General features: G+C 41.7%; 1 protein-coding gene across 1 annotated transcript in view; it reads left to right on the forward strand.

Annotated features, from left to right (window-relative positions):
* The window catches only part of GPSM1 (G protein signaling modulator 1), a 95,799-nt gene that overhangs the window by 46,722 nt on the left and 28,637 nt on the right, over window positions 1-20,440 (forward strand). The window contains exons 10-11 of the mRNA XM_044659678.1: window positions 4,926-4,996; window positions 9,869-10,030. Of these exons, the coding sequence (XP_044515613.1) occupies window positions 4,926-4,996; window positions 9,869-10,030 (233 nt within the window). The remainder of the gene's footprint in view (window positions 1-4,925; window positions 4,997-9,868; window positions 10,031-20,440) is intronic.

Here is a 20,440-nt window from a genome sequence, read left to right on the forward strand (position 1 = left end):
TATACTCATTTTAAGGATCTGTGAGAGGAGATAAAAGGAGGGCTGTTTTGGAAATTATAGATAATATACAAATAATCTATCAATAAAATTTATTATAAAAAATTAAATAAAAATTTTAAAGGATACACAATCATTTTAAGCGGGTTTGGGAGTTGTTTTACCTGAGAGAGTAAAACATATCCCCTGGTGTGAGGTCATTAACTCTAGCTCAAATCCAACCTTGTCTATGAAGTTCTGCTTGACCATCTTACCAGCAAGGTACCTTCCCTATAGCATTTTTAGCCTGTCTATATTCATTCTGACTAATGGGATGTGGTCTGATATATTTATTTTATTAGATTTTTTTATGTTGTCACATCAGAAATTCAAAAATTATAGAATCTCTCACCTGCCCTCAAATATTTAGAGTCCAAGGGTTCTTAATCTGGGGTCAGTGAAGATGCTCGTTTGTTTTTTAAACCTTTTAAATCTAGTCTCAATTCTAAGACAGAAGAGTATTAAGGGCTAGGCAAGTGGGGCTAAGGGTCCAGAATCACTTAGCCAGGAAATGCCTGAGGTCAGATTTGAACCCAGATCCTTCAGACTCTAGACCTGGCCTTCTATGTACTATGCTCCTTAGGCACTTATTTTTTATGAATATTTTCATGAAATGAACTTGCTTTTTAAAAATATTTTGATAACCTAATTTCAATATAGTAGGTTTCCTTTGTCCTACAGAGATCATTTTATTCATTTTCACAGGCTTCACCAGAATGTCAGCAGGGTTCATCACACAAACCAAAATAAGGTTAAGAACTGCGTTAGTCCAGCCTCTCGCTTTACTAATGGGGAAGCTGAAGACCAGATGGGGAAGTTCCTAGCCCAAGGTCACCTAGTTAGTGACAAAGCCAAGATGACAATCTAGATCTCCCTCAAAATAAACTAAATCATATTGTGCCTAGGACATGTTGGGCCCCAGGGAAGTGTGGATAATCGGTTGGAATTATAGTTCCCACCCAGACTCAACACTCTTTTGTGGAACAAATTACTTCCCTTTCTGGACTTTCGGTTCCCCTTAGAATAGACAGTCCCCATTGAAAAGGAGATACTGAGAACTCCTGTCTCCATCCTAAAACCTAGCCTTTTAAAAAGGACTCAGGCAACATCCAGAACCTTGAATTGTCAGTCCCCCATCCCAGAAGGGTAGGATGGCGAATCAATGAAAATGTTTATCGGTGAACTGCCAGCTGGAGATTAAATATTTCCCATGGTTCCTTTAACGGAGCCTGCAAAAATGGAGAATTGACTACTAAAACTTAGCTTTTTGCTAAAGAGCAAATGGCCCCAGCTTAGCCAAACCATTTTCAACTCAAACAAAACCAAGAAATCGGAAGGCCTTTTTTTAGCTTCTTGCCACCTACCTAGGAGTGGGAGGGGGATCGTCCTTTAGCCTGCTCATTTGGTCAGAGATCAGCTATAGGTAGGAGCTTCCAAAATTAAAGACTCTCTTCCCTCTCCACAATTTATAGACATTTAATGAACACTTATTTTCAATTCGACAACCATTTATTAAGTACTAGGAAAGGATAAAAAAAGAACTATAAGAGATCTGTTCTCAGGGTACTCATCGTTTAGTGGGGTAGATAAAATAACTCACTAAGGAAAAACTACTAATAGTCCAAGGAAGTCTAATCAATGCCAAGGGAATGATACTGTGAATGTTGCAGATGAGGAAAGAATACCAAGGCCTGAGGTAATGGGGGAAGTCTTTGAAGAGAATGGGCCTTGAGCTAGGCACTGAAAGTGGAAAGCATGAGGGCTAGTCTCAGAGAACTGTCACTGGGCGCCACACTCTGGAAGGCCTTGAATGCTAAGCCGAGGCTGGACCCTAAGTCATTTGGAATCCAGTTCCCCTCCCTGTTCTGCCCTGGTTCCTGGATGGTCGCCCAGGACGTTCAGGTGCCACACGCCTACGGCACCTAAGGGATACCAGACACAGGCTTCCCTCCCACAGCTCCAAGGTTACACCAGACGTTATCTCCACACTTCTATCCCAGGCAAGCTGCCAAAGAGATTTATGGCCTCAGTGTGAAGGGTGAGCGATGGTGTTTTTAAAGCACAGGCTGTTCCTTTCTCCTTTTTAGCTTTCACAGGGACTACATATCAGACCCTGTCATCTTGTGGGCCTAGAAACAAATGGAAAGTCCCCTGTGTGACACAACCACCCTCTCTGGACCTTTACTAGATCCTAAACCTGGATTTGGCTCTAGCTGGAAAACAGAGCCAAAGGATGACCTTAAACCCACAATCCTCTAAGCAGAGGAATACTTCTTTGGAGAGAGTGACTCTCTTTTCATCCACAGCAAAGGGGGGGGGGGGACTCTTCAGAGTTGGAGAAGTCATCAGATCCTAGGGCATCCTTGGGGGACTGGGAGTGATTGTGGCTGAAGAAGCACGTCATTCTGGTTATGTTCCTCCAGGGTGCAGTCAATTAGCTTCACCCTAAGAGTAGGGGTGGAGGTCCCTCCTGGAGACCAGAATAGGATCCCTATTGTGGACCCATAATCCAGCCAAATACCTTTGTCTTCAACCTTTCACATGTCACTTCACCTTAGAAAATCATTTATCCTTCCTTCCAGCTTCAGAAATTTTAAAAAAAAAATGTACTTCCCCTCCTTGCCTGAGGTAGGTGACCATCCATGAAGCACAGAGATGTTTGATGTTCTGTAGGAAGGCAATGAGGAGTCTACTGGTGATATGCAGGAGGGGCAGTTGAGAAGGCCTAAGGTTATATTCTAACTCTCTTTCCCACCACCATGTTAAGTCTTAAGGTTTAACCATGGGTAAATCACTAAATCATCTTGTGTTTTAACGTCTTAGTTTTTCCAATGGCCAGAATGACCCCTGCCCTAGGGAACACTGAATGAAGTCAATGGCGAAGTCCCATAAAGCAATGAAGTCATTGCCTTGTGTATCATCTACTACAAACGGTCATTCTTAGATCAGTTTCCCTACTTCCCTTCCCACTCCAAAACAAGCTAATATGAGCCTAGGGGACTCATACTCCTTGGAATATTAGATGGAGCCAAGCTGGTTAAGAAAAGTAAATCTGTCCACATGCACGAGCCCTCATAGAATTCACTCCAGAATGCATTTTTAAAATGCATATGTTTTCCATTATCTGTATCACATCTCCATTGCCTTAGCAGAGATAAGTAAAAATTAATTGGATAAATGTACAATGCTAATACAAGAACAGTCACAACAACAACAACAAAAATTAATAATTCACAAGTTTATGTCCTGGCTTCAGTTTAGTCTTTTCGTATATACTTTCCTACCCATCTCCCCTTCAAGTAAGTGTTTTCTTTTTTAAACCTTTATCTTCCATATAATAAGGAATTCTTAATATTAATTCCAAGGCAGAAGAGCAGTAAGAGCTAGACAGTTGGGGTTGTGAATCCACATTTGAACTCAGGACTTCCTATCTCTAGGCCTGGTTCTCTATCCACTGAGTCACCTAGTTGCCCCCATAGAGCTTACACTCTTGACCCACCATTCCTTGAAATGGCCTGTTCCACTGTGAGCCATCTCTAATCATGGGGATATTTTATCTGATGAGCCAAATTTTGCCTCTTTGCAACTTTTCCAAGGGTCCCCATTACTCTTAGCTCTGTCCCCTGGAGCCAAACAGAATAAGTCTAGTCCCTCCACATGGTAGGCCTTCAAATACTTCAATATAGCTATCCTAGCCCCCAATCTCTTTTCTTTTTTGAAAATTAGGACAATATTTACCCTTCTTCAATTTTGTGGTACCTCTACTATTTTCCATGATTTTTAAAAGAATTCTTACTTTCTGTCTTAAGAATGAAAGGCAAGGGCTAAGCAAATGAGATTAAATGACTTGCCCAGAGTCACACAGCTCAGAAGTGTCTTGAGGCCACATTTGAACATAGATCCTCCCAACTGCAGGCCTGGCAATTCTATCTACTATGCCACCTAGCTGCCCCTTCCATGATCTTTTAACTGTTACCCACAGTGGTTCAGCAGACCCATCTGCCAGCTCTTTCAAAGCCCAAGGATGTGGTTCATCTGGTCTAAGTGATTCGAACTCATCAAAGGCATCTCTCAGACATGCGCCCTAAGAGTACAATATAGTCATAACCACATAGAGTAAAATCTTGATTAACCAGTTATTTTTTCTGGGCCTCAGTTTTCTCCTCTCTAAAATGAGGGAATTCAATTGTATAGTCTCTAAGGGATCCCCATCCAGGTCTAGATCTATAGTTTTCCGCTATTCAAACAATATAAAAAAAATTTTCTGCATTTCATTTCTAAGAAGAAAAAAAAAAGAAAATGAGATATCAAAGCTAATATCAGAGATTTATTTTAAAAATAACTTAGCATGGGCAGCTGGGTAGCTCAGTGGATTGAGAGCCAGGCCTAGAGACAGGAGGTCCTAGGTTCAAATCCAGCCTCAGACACTTCCCAGCTGTGTGACCCTGGGCAAGTCACTTGACCCCTATTGCCTACCCTTACCAATCTTCCACCTATAAGTCAATACACAGAAGTTAAGGGTTTAAAAAAAATTTTAAAAAAAAAAACTTAGCAGGTTTAGCCCAATCTCCTATGTATTCTCCCACCCCAGGCCTCTTTGTGAGAATCACTAATGTTCAGAACCATGATCCCGAGCCTGGTAGAATCCTTAGGGCTCTGCCCAAATGGGAAAAATCCATTTAGGGCTAGTCAAAACCATTAGGAAACACAAGGAAGTAATGATTGGTCATTGGACTGGAGAAGCTTGTTAACAAGGGCTGAAAAGGTTTTCTGCTTAACTCCAACTCAAAAACAAAATTTGATTACCCCAAATAGCCCAGGTTGGGGACATTTCTGCTGCCCAAGACGCTAGCACCTATGTATTGACTGTGAGTCCCCTTGTCTTCCAGGGGCCAGGCCTAAGAGGATCCAGAGGCACAGCGTAGAGAGCCTGGATTTGCTGAAGTTCCCACTGGAAAAGGTAAGCATGCTTGGGTTGAGCAAGGAAAATGGTGTGTGTGTGTGTGTGTGTGTGTGTGTGTATGTGTGTGTGTGTATTTATAGTTAGGGAGAGGGGAGATCATGACAAGAGACACTTTAGAATCACTGGGTTGAGGAGATTTAAACATCAGTGGAGTGGCTTATTGACCTATCTCATTCATCTGAAGTCCGCAATTAGCAGATATCACCATCACCAACAGGATTAAAGAGAGAGGGTTTCCAGGGAGCAGGGAACTGCTGAGAACTCTGGAAAAAAAAGCACTAAGCCCCTGAAAGCCCAAAGAACTGTTTACAGAGCAGTAAAAATGACCCTTTTTGTTTGTACCATCTCTGCATTAATGTTTCTCCCCTTTTAGCTCTAGATGATAAATGTGGACCTTTTATCGCTCTAAGTTGGACCGAAGGGAGGTCAAACAGAGCTACTTAAAAGAAGTCCATCTGTCCCTGTTCTTAAGCCTGACACCCAAGATGTTTCCTCTACGAAAAAAAACAATTTGAATTTATTTTGCCTATTGGTCCCACTTCATTGCATTTTCCCTATCCCAACCCCCTTATGAAAGAACTTCAAGGCAGGAGAGAAAGGGCATTTGGATACATACATTAGAAAATATCACCATTGACCAAAGCTTGGTTTGCCCTAGTGGCTTTTTCCCTTTTTGTTCATTTTTAAAAGAAATCATGGAGGAAGCAGCTAGGTGAGTCTGTCAGTGGATTGAGAGCCAGGCCTAGAGACAGGAGGTCCTGGGTTCAAAATATAACCTCAGATCCTTCCTAGCTCTGTGAACTTGGGCAAGTCACTCAACCCCCATTGCCTAGCCCTTACCGTTCTTCTGCCTTGGAACCAATCCACAGTATTGATTCTAAGACTGAAAATAAGAGTTTGTTTTTAAGTCATTTCAAGGAAACATAAAAATCACTTGCCTTCTCTTTCCCCTTCTTGGACTATGTCTGCAACAATCACATCAAAGTTGAAAAGTGAAAAATTCAGGCAGGCATTATATTATATTTAGTGTTATGTAGATCAAAAAGAAAAAAATTTCATTCATTCAACAAACTAATTAGAATAAGAAACCAAAACTACATGTTACATACTGGGTTTTATTTCTGGTTGCAGAATGTTTTGCATATTTTCTACAATCCATACAGAGAAATATTTCCATTTGTAGACAAGTGCCTGAGGTCCAAACTGGCCCAGCCCAAAGGAAGAAACTTCTTAAGGGGATCGTTCCCCCTTAGTTCCATTAGCTTTGACTTGAGCTTACAGGCAGATCCTAGACCAACCAAATAAACCATTTTCTGTTTTTCAGAGTCATCAGAACATAGTATTTTGTAGTGAGTTTACTCCACTTAAACATTCAGCCCCTAGCAATTTTGCATGGTTATTGCTATCACTTGTCTTTCAAAGTGTGTTGCCACTGGGGCACCTAAGTAGCTCAGTGGTTAGAGTGCCAGGCCTGGTCTTGGGAGGACATGGGTACAAATATGGCCTCAGACTCTTCCTAGCTGGGCACATCTCTTAACTTCAGTTGCCTAGCCCTTACTACTCTTCTGCCTTGGAACTGATACTTATTATTGATTTTAAGAAAGAAGGTAAGGATTTAAAAAAAAAAAAAAGGCATGTTATCACCTCATTTGTTTCCATAATAGTACTTTTTCTCCACAGACTTACAACTTGTCTATACTCTGTCTTCACTATTTTCTTTTTCATTCTAACTTCCTTATTTCTGTTGAAGGCATCGCCATCCTTCTGTCACCCAGATTTGCAGCCTTGGAATTGCCATCACTTTCTACCCCTAACTAGATCAGCTGCCAAGTCTTACTGATCCTTCCTCCTCAGTAAATCTCATATCTACATACATACACCCCTCCATCCTGACTCACACTTTCCATCTTCATTGCCTGAACTATTGCAGTAGCCTTCTAATTGATTTCTCTGCATCTCAGCACAATGCCTGGGCATATGCTAAGTGCCTAATAAATGCTTGTTGACTGAGTGATTGTAGCTCCTCTCTCCCCTCTCCAATCTATCCTCCACACAACTGCCAAATGGATATTCCTAAGATACAGGTCTGATCATGTCTCTCTCCTACTCAAAAGTTTCATTTGTTTCCTCTAAACTTTAGTAGCAAATACAGACTCTTCTGTTTGGTTTTTATAGCCCTTCACAATCTAACTTCAACCTACATTTTCACCCTTATTTCATTTTGCTCTCCTTTCTCCTCCCTATATTCCAGCCAAATTGGTCTACTTTCTTCAATTTTAATTTTATTATCATGCAAAACACACTTCCATATTGGTCATTGTTGTAAGAGCACACTCATACATAACCAAAATCCTATAATAAAACCATAAATAAACTAATGTGAAAGATAGTATGCTTTGATCTGCATCCATCTGAGTCCAACAGTTCTTTCTTTGGAGGTGGATAAAATTCCCTCTCATTAAGTCCTTCAGAATTGTCCCAGATCATTGAATTGCTGAGAATATTCAAGTTTTCACAGTTTTATAGTTGATCATTGTACAATATTGCTATTCCTGTGTACAGTGTTCTCTTGGTTCTGCTTATTTCACTCTTCATCAGTTTCTGCAAATCTTTCTAGCTTTTTCTGAAATCATATTGCTTATCGTTTCTTATAGCACAATAGTATCCCATTACCAATATATACCACAATTTGTTCAGTCATTCCCCAATTAATAGACATCCCCTCAGTTTCTAATTCTTTGCCCAAATTGGTCTACTTTCCATTCCAAATACAAAACATTCTGTCTCCCCCAGGTCTAGAAGGCACCCTATTTAGCTCTTCCCCCAGGAAATTATTTTGTGTATATTTTGTATTAAATTTTCTATGTACAGATTGTCTCCTTCCAAAAGAATATAAGCCTTACTAGCTGTGTGACCCTAGGCAAATCACTTAACCCTCTTTGCCCCAGTTTCTTCATCTGTAAAATGAGGTAGAGAAGGAAATGGCAAACCACTCCAGTGATCTTTGTCAAGAAAACCCCAAATGCATTATGCCCAACAGGCTTTAAGAGACTACGTGTCTTTTGATCCAGCAATACCACTACTAGGTTTGTACCCCAGAGATAAAAAAAAAAGTTTGCACAAAAATATTTATAGGCACACTCTTTGCTATGGCAAGAAATTGGAAAATCAGGGGTCATCCCTTGATTAGGGAATGGCTTTACAAATTGTGGTGTATGACAGTGATGGAATATTATTGTGCTATAAGGAATGATGAACTGCTTGATTTCTATGTAAACTGGAAAGACCTCCATGAACTGATTTGTAGAGTGAAATGGGCAGAACCAGGAGAACATTTTACACAGTAACTGAAATATTATGGGATGATGAAATGTGATAGACTTTGCTATGAGTAGCAATGCAGTGATCCAGGACAATCCCAAGAGAGTTAGGAGTAAGAACGCTATCCACATCTAGAGAAAAACTGAGGAAATAGAAGTGCAAAAAAATAACATTTGATTTATCATTTGTTCATAAGGGTATATGATTTGGGGGTTTGGTTTTAAAAGATTGCTCTATTACAAAAATAAGTAATATAGAAATAAGTTTTGAGTAATAATACATGTATAACCCAGGGGAATTGCTTGTCAGCTCTGGAAGAGGGGTGATAAAAAGGGAGGGAGAGAACACAAATCATTTAACCATGGAAATAAAAATAGGAAGGAAGGAAAGAAGGAAGGATGGACGGACGGACGGAAGGAAGGAAGGAAACTCCAAATGGGGTGATGAAGAGTTGGACATGATTGAAGTGACTAAACAACAACAAAATTGTTTCCTTCCAATAAAATGTAAGCTCTTTGAGAGTAGGAAGTATTTCTTTTTATTATTATTATTATTATTATTTTTGCCATAGTTCCCAGACCACAGGGGACAAGAATAGACACTAGACCTATGATTTCACTGGTATAGGGAAAAAACTTCCTCTATCATTACCATCTAGTATAGTCTATATAACTTACAGGCTTAAAGGGTTGCCTAGGACATTGACAGTGGAGTGACTTGCCCAGGATTGCATAGCCAGTTTGTGTCAGAGGTGGGTCTCAAACTCAGGTCTACTCCTCTCCTTATTAAGCTCAGTTCCATGATTAATCCTTCTGAAGGACTTTTAGTCATATTCCTTCTTATTTACTTAACAAGCTACTAAGGAGTACAAGGAATTAGAGGATAAATACCCTTAATCTTTTTTTTTTTTAAACCCTTACCGTCAATATTGTGTATTGGCTCCAAGGCAGAAGAGTGGTAAGGGCTAGGCAATAGGGGTCAAAGTGACTTGCTCAGGGTCACACGGCTGGGAAGTGTCTGAGGCCAGATTTGAACCTAGGACCTCCCGTCTCTAGGCCTGGCTCTCAATCCACTGAGCTACCCAGCTGCCCCTGATACCCTTAATTTTTAAGGGGCAACTCATGGAGAATAACTACCATGGATTCCTTAAAGGTCTTTAATTTCCTGTCAATAGAATTTGAATTGGATAGACCTTGAGTCTGACCTCAGGGAGCATTTCTGATGGACTTAACTACCATAAATCTGAAAATCCATCCAAAGGAAAGTCAGAGATGCCCATGTGACTTTGGACTTCACCCCTGAGCCTATTTCCTCAATTTCAAAATGGAGGTAATGCTTTCCCTGCCTGTCCCATCCAGCTGATATGAGGATCACATGAGATAACATATATTAAAGCACTGGAAAATATTCAAATGCCTTATACAAATACTGGTAGTTATTATTTCTTAACAAGTAAGCTGCCTAGATTAAAAAAAAAGAAAAGAAAAACTTGTTCCATTTCCCAGGACCTTCTTCAACATTCCTTCCTTGTTTTCTTTCCCATGACAGAACCAGAACGGAGACAGCCACCACATGGTAGAGCTGAAGATGGCAGGCAAGGACTTCTTTTCCCTCTCTATGAAAAGCCAGAAATACCTGGAGGGTCCCCAAGAGGGGAACAGCTTACCCTTAGACAGCACCAGTGACATTCAAATCCAGATCCCCCAGACGGTAAGATATTAGTTATTCCACTTTTCCTCTGGGGCATGACCTGATCTGAGGGGGCACCTGACCCTCAGGACTGTCTCTGATGAGGAGACTTTGAAGTCAATCAATCATCCCTCCTGTGTCAGCCCCCTCATCCCTTCATCAAAGTTTGTATCCTGGTGAACTCAGGGTAAATCATCCGGTGAGGACAGATGAATGGAGAAAGGTGGAATCCGAAGGTGGAGAGGTAATCATTGGACCTCAGAGTTAGAAAGGACCTTTGTTATTCAATCATTTCAGTCACGTCCAATTCTTTCTCACCCTATTTGGAGTTTTCTTGGCAAAGACATTGGAGTGGTTGACCATTTCCTCCACCAGCTCATTTTATGGATAAGGAAACTGAGACAAATAGGGTTCAGTGACTTGCCTAGGTATTTGTCTGAGGCTAGATTTGAGCTCAGGAAAATGAGTCTTCTTGACTTAAGGCTGGATACTCTATCCACTGTGCCACTTAGTTTCATTGCACCACCTAACATCCTAAAGGACCTTGGAGTTCATCTAGTCCAATTCCCTCATTTACAGGTGAGGAAACTGAGGCTCATAAAGTGGAAATGGCTTTTCCCATTCACTCAGCAAATATTTATTGAATGCCTACACAGCCCTGTATGAGGTGCTGTAGGAGATTCAAAGGAATCTTTGTAATGCCTAGTTGTTGTCCTTGAAGACAAGACCTACACCCATAAAAAGACCTACACACCCCCTCCCCCTCTAAATAACAATGCCTCAATGAGCAAGATGTTACAAGGTAGCTGTGGCAAAGTGTCAGGCGAGCTAGGCAATAAAGGTTGACAGCTTAGAAGATACGGATGGGCGCCATACAGTGTTGTTAGAACTTCCAGGGCTCTTAAGACGTCACAGAGTCCCTTGCTTTCCCTTAGGAATGGGACCAGTGCTCAGCTTTTACACATGCGAGACTCATCTGAGTTCCCTGTGACCTTGGTTAGGAGCAGTGAGTGTCAGAAGAGGTGCTGCCTACAGGGCTGGGGTCCAGCTTCCTATTTCCTACATCATTCTCCTCTGGCTCTCCCAGCCTCACCCTCCACCCCCTTGGATGGAGCCCAGTTTACTTAGATCAATCTCTCTTCTGATGTCTCCTCACCCACGTGATTCTCATCTCAATTGTCCCAAGCTTCCTATGTATCTATTAGACATTCACAAAAAAGGCAATCGCCAAAAATAGACCGAGTGCCCTCCCCAGGTCTCAGCAGATGGCATGAAGCCCAATATAAAACAAATCAGTCTTTTTGGATGAGAATCTAGCCACCCACTTCTCATATACAAGGCTTTGTTAGTCCATAAAAAGACCATCCAAGGAGAAGAGGATGAGTTTGGGGAGAAGGTTGTGTTTGAACAGCACCAGGTTTCCTTCCAACTTGTGAAGTACACTTGCAAGACCATCCCTTGTGAGTACTCCCTAAATATAACTTTCTGGGAAATGGGTGCAGCAGGGACAAAATGAATGCAGCAGATAACTGTGGACTATTAGCTCTTTGCAGTACTCTGAGATCTTCTAAAGAGAGTGGACACCTGTGGCTGCCTCTAGTACATGGAGTGGTTGAGGGCAACCTTTCTGAAGAGATGGGAAAGGTCATTGGGGTTGGGAAGGGGAAGAAGGGGGCAAACTCCAAAGGATCAGGAGGAAAAAAAGGCAAACCCAGATAGGAGCAGAGCCCAGGTAATAGAAATAATTACCCAGTTGGAAGCTGTTGCTCCTTTTGCTGTGAATCATCCGAGCCCCAGTGTCAGGATGGGAAAGTGGTGAGAGGAGGGGGATTGGAACTGGCATTTTGTTGAGTGGGGGCTCCCAGCAGGCTAAGAGATATTCCTAGGCAAGTCTTCCCATCAACACAATCACCTGCTGAGCTGGCAGCCCCCATCACTCACACTCAGCCTCCCCCATCTTCTCTCCTGAGCTCTATCCCAGAGCTGCTGCCTCAGGACTGGGGGGAGCACCCCGTGAGAGCACCACCTAGTCTTGAGCTAGAAGGGAGCCACCAGCTGCTATCCAGGGCTTTCCTAAGCCCCTTGAGTGAAACAAACAGGAGAGATTTTTGAGGAGATCCCAAGCCTGCCCCTGGGGAAAGAAAGCTCCCTCCAGCCCCCACAGATCTAAGGCAGACTGTGAAGGGAGGAGGCAGAGGCGCCTGTGTTGGCAGGATTTCTTGTACCTCCCTGCTTCAAGCAGAAAGCATATCTTTGGTGCTTGTTTCTTGGTGGGGAAATCTGGTCTTGTGCATTCGATCTAGAGTCAGAAGACCAGGTTCGGTCACTGTTTTTGTTATGTATTTCCTGTTTCACATTTGGTACCTTTCTCTGGTCTGTTTCCCCACATAAAATTAGAATATTGGACTAGTTCAGAGGCTCTTAACCATTTTTGTGGCATGGAGGCCTTTGGCAATTTAGTAAAGCCTGTGAACCCTTTATCAGAATGATGTTTTAAAATACATAAAATAGAGTCCCATGAGATGACAAAGGAAACCAGTTACATCATCCTAAAGATATGACCTTTTTTCCCCCATCCAACATCACAGATGTCCCAAAGTCAGCCTGGGCACCCCAACCTGCCTTGGCCTTCTATAGATCTGGGATACAGGATTGGATACAACCCTTCAGAACACTGCTCTAATCCCTTCACCCTTAACACCCTCTCCCTCCACCCACAGGGAAGAACATAGAACTGTTAGAACGAGAAGAGACCTTAGAGGGGGCCCCAGAAGCTTCCCTTGCGACGCTCCCTGGGCCAGAGGAGGCCCACCTGGGCAGGGAGTCTAAAAATACTTCTGTGGTTGGGAAGAAGGGGTGTTAAAGCTTAATTAACATATTCCCAGCTCTCCAAAGAGAAGTGTGATCACGGTGGGGTACAGTGTGGTAGCTGTATTATTAGATCTAACCCTCTCCCCCCTTCTTTTTCATTCTCTTATAAAAAGCAACTGTGACTCCTGTGGGACCCTCCTCAGCCCCAAAGCCTTAGAGGGAGTCTGAACAGCCAGAAAGTCTGGATTTGAGACTATAGATCAGGAGGAGAATGGTCCAGGAGAAGGAGACGTGTGTGTGAGATGGGGAAGCAGAGTAGTGTTGTGTACAGGGAGATAGGGAGGCTGTATGCCTCTTGGGAAAGGAGACTTCCAGCAGAGAGAGCCAGAGGGAGCGTGTCTTTGTGTATATCTACGTGCATATGTTGGGGTCAAGCATTTGTGGTACATGACTGGGAGCTCTTGTCTTCCAAGGTAACTCTCCTGCCTCTTTTGTCTCTAAATGCTGACCAAGCTTCTCCCCGCCATTGGAGCTATAGTTGAGGAGCAAAGGGGTCTTTGCTGGGGGGGAAGCGGGGGCAGGAGGCTATACTCTTCCCCCCAATTATTTTCTATGCCAGCTAGGAAAAGGAGTGAGAAGGGTACTAGACAGTTAAAAAACTGTCATTTTTTTAAAAAAGCTCAGCTGACTCAACAGATAAATGGCCAGACCTGGAGACGGAAGGTCCTGGGTTCCAAATTGGCCTCAGACACTTCCTAGTTGTGTGATTCTGGACAAGTCGCTGAACCCCCATTGTCCAGCTGTTACCACTCTTCTCCTTGGAACCAATACTTATTATTGATTCTAAGACTCAGTGAATAGAGAGCCAAGCCTAGAAGCCAAATCCAAGACCTAGAAAAGGTCCTGGGTTCCAATCTGGATGATTAGATAATGGACAAGTCACTGAACCCCCATTGCCTAGCCTTTAGAGCTGTTACTAAGATAGAAAGTAAGGGTTAAAAAAAATCTCAGACTGATGAAAAGAAAAGGGGGGACAGCCACCACCTGGCGGTTATCTTTTGGCCTCCAGACTTTCCTAGGCTCTGTAGCGGCTCCTCAACGCTGAGGGTGCTGCTCCAAAGGAACTAAAATGGGACTTTGCTGGATTTCTTTGAGAACTTCAGCAGATGCTCCCCTAACACCTGAGCTGAGTCAGGTACTTCCCCAACCCCAGAACCAAGGAGAGCTGGCTTTACAGATGGCTGCTCCCTTTCTAATTTGGGGTCCATTGGTCCCCCTACCCAAAACCTGAGGCATGGTCTGGCCAGGAGAAATCCTAAAACTCTTTACTTCTTTCTGAGGGTTATTTCTAAGACAGAGCAGTAAGGGATAGGATACTGGGGTTAAGCAACTTGCCCAGATAAGAAGTATCTGAGGTCAGATTTGAACCCAGGACCTCCTAACTCTAGGCCTGGCTCTATCCACTGTGCTACCTAGCCGCCCCATCTCATGTCATATTTTTGAGGATAGATTTCAAGAATTATAGATTTTTAGCCAGACTGTACTCCAGAAGCTATCTAGTCAGCCCTCTCACCCTCTGAGTCTCAAAGAGGGCTCATAGGTAGCAAGTGGCAGAGCTGAGATTCCAACCCAGGTCCATGAACTCTATGTGATCTAGACAGATTCTTGTACAATTCTTACTTGTGGAAAATATGCTGTGTAAAGGACCTTTCAATATCATCTAGTCCAACCTCTTCATTTTACAGATGGAGAAACTGAGGCCCATTTGCTCAAGGTCACACCACTAGTTGATGGTAGGACTGGGATAAGATTTTTTTTTTTACTCTCAAGCTCTTTAATAACAAGCTGGGTTATATAATTAGGCCCTCCTGCACTGTGATTGCATCAGTCGATGTGTGTGAGCCTGCAGCTAATTAGATATTTGGTAGGCATGGAGGTAGCGGGGAGAAAGAGAGATTGAAAATCAATTTGTGAAAAGCTAGAAGCTTTTTGACCATCTTATTAGACTATCTGAAATGATCTAAGCATGGAACCTTTTCCAGGAATCAGCATCAACTGATGATTTTCCTGGAAGTGTCATTATTAGTGTCATTAGTCCTAGCAAAACTCTTTTCTTCTATAGGGACCAGGAAGAGGTGGAATTAGAGTAGAGCCTTGAATCAGAGAATGGGGGAGCCAGAGGGAACCCATCAACAAGCACTGATTAAGCTCCTACTCTGTTCCAGGCCTTGGGCTAAGTGCTATGGATAGATAAAAGGCAAAAAGCAAACAGTGAATGGGGGCCATCTGGGTAGCTCAGTGGATAGAGAGCAAGTCCTGGAAACAGGAGGTCCTGGGTTCAAATGTGGCCTCAGATATTTCCAACTATATTCCCCAGAGCAAGTCACTTAATCCCCAACAGCCTGGCCCTTATCACTCTTCTGTGTTGGAACCAGTACTTACTATAGATTCTAAGAAGATAATGGGTTAAAAAAAAAAGGAAGTTGTGCTTGTCCTCAGGGATAGCCTTCTAATGGAAGGATCAACCTACACACTTGCAAGGATATACAAAATAAACAAAGGGAATAAAATTCATAATAAATAAAAATAAAAGAATGTTAAAAAATTTTTAAATTAAAAAATAGAAAAAATAAATGAAAGATGATGTGGGAAAGGACTTGGTCTAGAGTAGAGATGTCAAATACATAGGTTACATGTGGCCCACAATACTCCTATGAGCTGCCCAAACCAGATTAAAATCGAATTAGGAAATATTTAACAAAATTAAATCAAAACACAATAAAACATAGATAATAGGGAATTTTTTTTAATCAGGAAGGAACTTGAAAATAAGTAAAATTTAATTTGGGAGAATGTTTTATGCTATCACTATACTTTTCTCTTATTTTCTTTTAAATGCTATTATTTTTTTCTCTCTTTTAAAATGTTTTCTTTAATTATATCTAAAAAGAACATTTAACGTCTTTTACACGGTTCTCTCTCCTTCTCTCCCTTCTGCCCACTGAAATGCTAAATAATCCGATACAGATTGTACATGTGCAGTCATGTAAAACATTTTATCAGACAATATGATCTCTGACTTTCCAGGAATCCAAAGTACAGTTTGGTGTCCCCTGTTTCGATTTGAGTTTGCTGCCACTGGTGAAGAAGGTAACCTTTTACAAGAGATTTTAAAAGGCAGGGGTGACGAGGAAAAGCATTCCAGACATAGGGAACAGCTAGTGCAATGGCATGGGGAAGGGGAATGGAATATTATGTTGAGGAAATAGCAAGAAAAGCAGTTTGGATGGACCAAAACTATGTGAAGGAGAGCAGTGTACAATTAGACTACAAAAATGGGTTGCGAAGGGCTTTAAATGCTGAAAAGAGGAACTCCTATCTGATTTTAGAGGCAAGAGAAAGCACCTAGAGTTTACTTTCCCAATCAGTAAACTCTGGTTGCTTCATCCTGCCTCCAAAATCACTTTGGCTGCTCTCTAAAGGAGCCTTTGGAAAGGGGAGAGTCTTTGTGCAAGGAGAATCGTCAGAAGGCTATTGCCATGCTATACTTCGTTCAGGACAGAGGTTGACAAGGCCCTGAACTAAGATGAGTGGAGAAAAGCAGGTGGTAGAAAGAGATCTGTGGAGGCAGACGTGACATGATGTGGCAAATGATTGCTTTATGTGGGGTGAAAGAAAGTGAGAAATAGGGGATGATGCTCAGTTTTTAAATCTGAATAACTACAAGGATGATGGGGCCTTTGACAGAAATAGGGAATTCTAGAAGAGGGGCGGGTGAACCTTGCCTAAAATAAAGAGCTCTTTTCACAGATAGAATATGAAAGCTAGTTTCCTTCCCTGAAGGAATTGGCCAGATCTCCTGTCCCCTTGGCTAAGCTGCCCTTGCATTTCCTCAGGGGCCTATTGAAGACCAGGCTCCAAAGGTATGATTTTAATGGTGGGAGCTTCAAGAAGGGGGGGTTTTGTTGGAGTACCACCTCCCCCACTGATACCCCCACCAAAAATCAAACCCCAGGATATCAAAGATGTTGAAGGGCAGATGTCTGGGAGCTAATCAGCACTGAGTCCTCATTCCCTTGAGGGAGCAGGACAAAAATGGGAGAAGGAATGGGTCATATTTTGAAGGCACCAGAATTCTTCCTGTCTTTTGCAGACAGAGATTCTCTCCATTTTTTTGGCAACAGCAGATAATGTATCAGCACAGTAGACCCGTGTTCTCTCCATGTCTTTGTCAGCACCTAGCTATGTTTTCTTGGGCAAATGATTTCCTTTCTCAAGCATCCTCTTCTATACAATTGGGGTAGGGAATGGTGTTGAGCTAGATAGTTTCCAGGGTCCCTATCAGAAACCACAGTTTGAGCCAGCCTTGAAGAATAGGTTGGATTTTATTCAATAGAGTTCAGGATAGGGTAAGTGGGGAACAGAGATAAGAGAAGACATTACTGATGACAAATGACATGAGTAAAGGCTAAAGTGCAGCAGTCACACAAAGAAATAGGTGCCTCCTCCCACCTCACTTCCACTTCAAACCCCTCCCCCCAAATCTGGAGAGAATACTCCCATTTTGTCTCCTTACTCTTTCATAGGATCATAAATTGAGAGCTGAAATGGACCTTAGAGACCAATGAGTCCAACTCATTGGGTTCCCCCATCACCATTTTATGGATGAGGAAATTGAGCCCAAAAAGATTAGGTGATTTATCCAAGGTCACACAGGCAGTAAGCACCTGTGGCAGGATTTAATTGAATTCTTCTTGACTTCAGGTCTGGTGTTTTCTCCTCTACACTACCTAGATTTCTTTTCTGGTCTGACACTTTGAGTGACAGTGACCTGGAGGGCCATCTTGAGGAGACAAATCCTGGTGGAACCCAGCACACTAAAGTTGTAATTAACACCTAGCATCACTGCTGGGAAAGGGAGCAAGAGACTTTTGCCTTTTAATGATTCACAGACAAACCCAAGTTAGCTTTCCCACAGGAGAGCTATTTTGAAAATTTTCTCCCAAAACAACAAGTGCAAATTAGAAGGGTTTCTAAGGCACCAGCCATGAACAGCTCCCCACTTCCCAGGCCAGGTGTCTGCCCCTTCACCTAAAATGGTCTTTTAAGCTTGCTCAAATTTCTTCTTTTCATTTAATTTTTTTCTCATTTACATGTAAAACAAAACTTTTAACATTTGTTGTTTTTTTTTTAATTTGAGTTCACTTTTCTTTCCCTCCCTCCTTCCCCATCTTCCTCCTTGAGAAGGCAAACAATTTGATATAGATTATATATGTGTAATCATGCAAAGATTTCCATATTAGCCATAGTGCAAAAGAAAACACAGACCAAAAGAACAAAGAATAATAAGGAAAGTAAAAATAGTATGCTTCAATCTTTGATCAGACTTCATCATTTTTTTCTCTAGAGATGGATAGCATTTTTTTTATCATAAATCCTTTGGAATCATCTTGGGTCATTGTATTGCTAAGTATAGCTAAGCCATTCATAGTTGGCCACTGTAAAATACTGCTCTTACTGTATACAATATTCTCCAGGTTTTGCTTATTTTACTTTGCATTAGCTCATGTAAGTCATCCCAGGTTTTTCTGAAACCATCTTTGATCTCTTTGGGGTACAGACCTAGTAATGATATTTCTGGATCAAAGGGCATTATGTTCAGTTTTATGGCCCTCAAAACATTTTCTGATAAAGTTTCAAATTGCTCTCCAGAATGATTGGATCAGTTCATAACTCCACCAACAATGCATTTACGTCCCAATTTTTCCCCATCCCCTCCAACATTTGTTATTTTCCTTTTCTGTCATATTGGCCAACCTGATAAGTGTAAGGTGGTGCCTCAGAGTTGTTTTAATTTGCATTTCTCTAATCATTAGTGATTTAGAACATTTTTTATGACGTTAGCTTTGATTTTTTTTTTTTGTCTGAAAACTGCCTTCCAGATTCTTTGACCATTTATTAACTGGAAAATGAGTCATATTCTTATAACTTGATTCATTTATCTGTATATTTGAGAAATGAGGCCTTTATCAGAAAAAGTTGTTGCAAACATTTTCCCCAATTTCCTGCTTCCCTTTTAATCTTGGTTGCATTGATTTGGTTTGTACAAAACTGTTAAATTGGATATAATCAAAATTATCCATTTTTATATCTTCTAATTCTCTCTACTTCTTGTTTGGTCATAAATTCTTATCCATAAATTTGACAAGGAAGATATTCCATGCTCCCCTAATTTGCTTATAATTATGTACTTGTTTTGACCTTATCTCAGCATACAGTGTGAGGTGTTGGTCTATGCTTAGTTCCTACCAAACTGTTTTCCAGTTTTCCCAGAAATTTTTAAAAAATCAAGTTCTGGGCAGCTGGGTAGCTCAGTGGATTGAGAGCCAGGCCCTAGAGATGAGAGGTCCTAGGTTCAAATCTGGCCTCAGACACTTCCCAGCTGTGTGACCTTGGGCAAGTCACTTGACCCCCATTGCCTACCCTTACCACTCTTCCACCAAGGAACTAATACACAGAAGTTAAGAGTTTAAAAATATATTAAAAAAAAAAACTTAATCAATTTCTAAGTGAGCATCTCAACTCAAGCTTGGTCATAGAATAAATACCTGATCTTAACCAGAAGGCGAAAAGTGATGGCATCATAGACTAAAGATCAAGGAACATGGTGACACTAGACTGACTTTAGAGCCTCTAAAAGTTGACCTCTCTCTTTCCACACCTGGGAAAAACATTCACTTCCTGCCTGACAATGTGCGTTTTCTCCTCTTTTCCCCATTGCTGGCTAAGAGAGCAGAGAGAGGACATCACAAGTCCCAGTATGGAGACTGTCACAGAGCTTAGCAGAACTATATAGATATGTCAACAAGGAGTTCAACATTAGCTTTGCTGCAGATAAGCCACAAGCTTCAGATAGCTAGAGAACTGATTATTTCTCTCTCTTTATCAATGCCTTACCAACAAACATTTAAGTCTGGGAGCAAGACCCTGTGGCAAGAAATAGCTGGGGAAACAAAGGCAATTATCATGGCCCTTGCTCTCACAGAACCTAACTGCCCAGGGCAGCTAGGTGTTACAGTGGATAGAGTATCAGGCCTGAAGTCAGGAGGACCTGGGTTCAAATCCAGCCTCAGACACTTTCTAGCCGAGTGACCCTGGGCAAATCACTTAACCCCCATTGCCTAGCCCTTGCTTGCCCATCTATATCTTAGAGTTGTTACCAAGATAGATGGTAAATAAGGCTTTGAAGTACCTCTCTGTCTGTTTGGTGAGTCTTCAAAGAGTTAAACACTGAAAATTGTTTATGGGACATTAAGAGTAAAAAATAAATGAAACTGTCTCCCTTATCAACCTACCCAGTCAGTCAATTAACAAGCATTTATTAAGTACCTTCTATGTGTCCAACCCTGAGGATACACCAAAAATGTATTTGGAGAAACCAAAAACATTCCCCATCATCAAAAAACTTCCATTCTAATGGGGGAGACAATGCACATGTAAATAAGTACATATAACACATGCATAGAGAAGAAGGAAAATAGCCCTGGAGGGGAAGACAGCTTGGGTTACTGTCAAAGGCCTCTTGAAAACAGTGGCATTTTAGCGGTCTGGTTTTTTGAT

This window comes from Gracilinanus agilis, chromosome 2 (assembly GCF_016433145.1).
Source record: "Gracilinanus agilis isolate LMUSP501 chromosome 2, AgileGrace, whole genome shotgun sequence".
Taxonomy (NCBI): Eukaryota; Metazoa; Chordata; class Mammalia; order Didelphimorphia; family Didelphidae; genus Gracilinanus; species Gracilinanus agilis.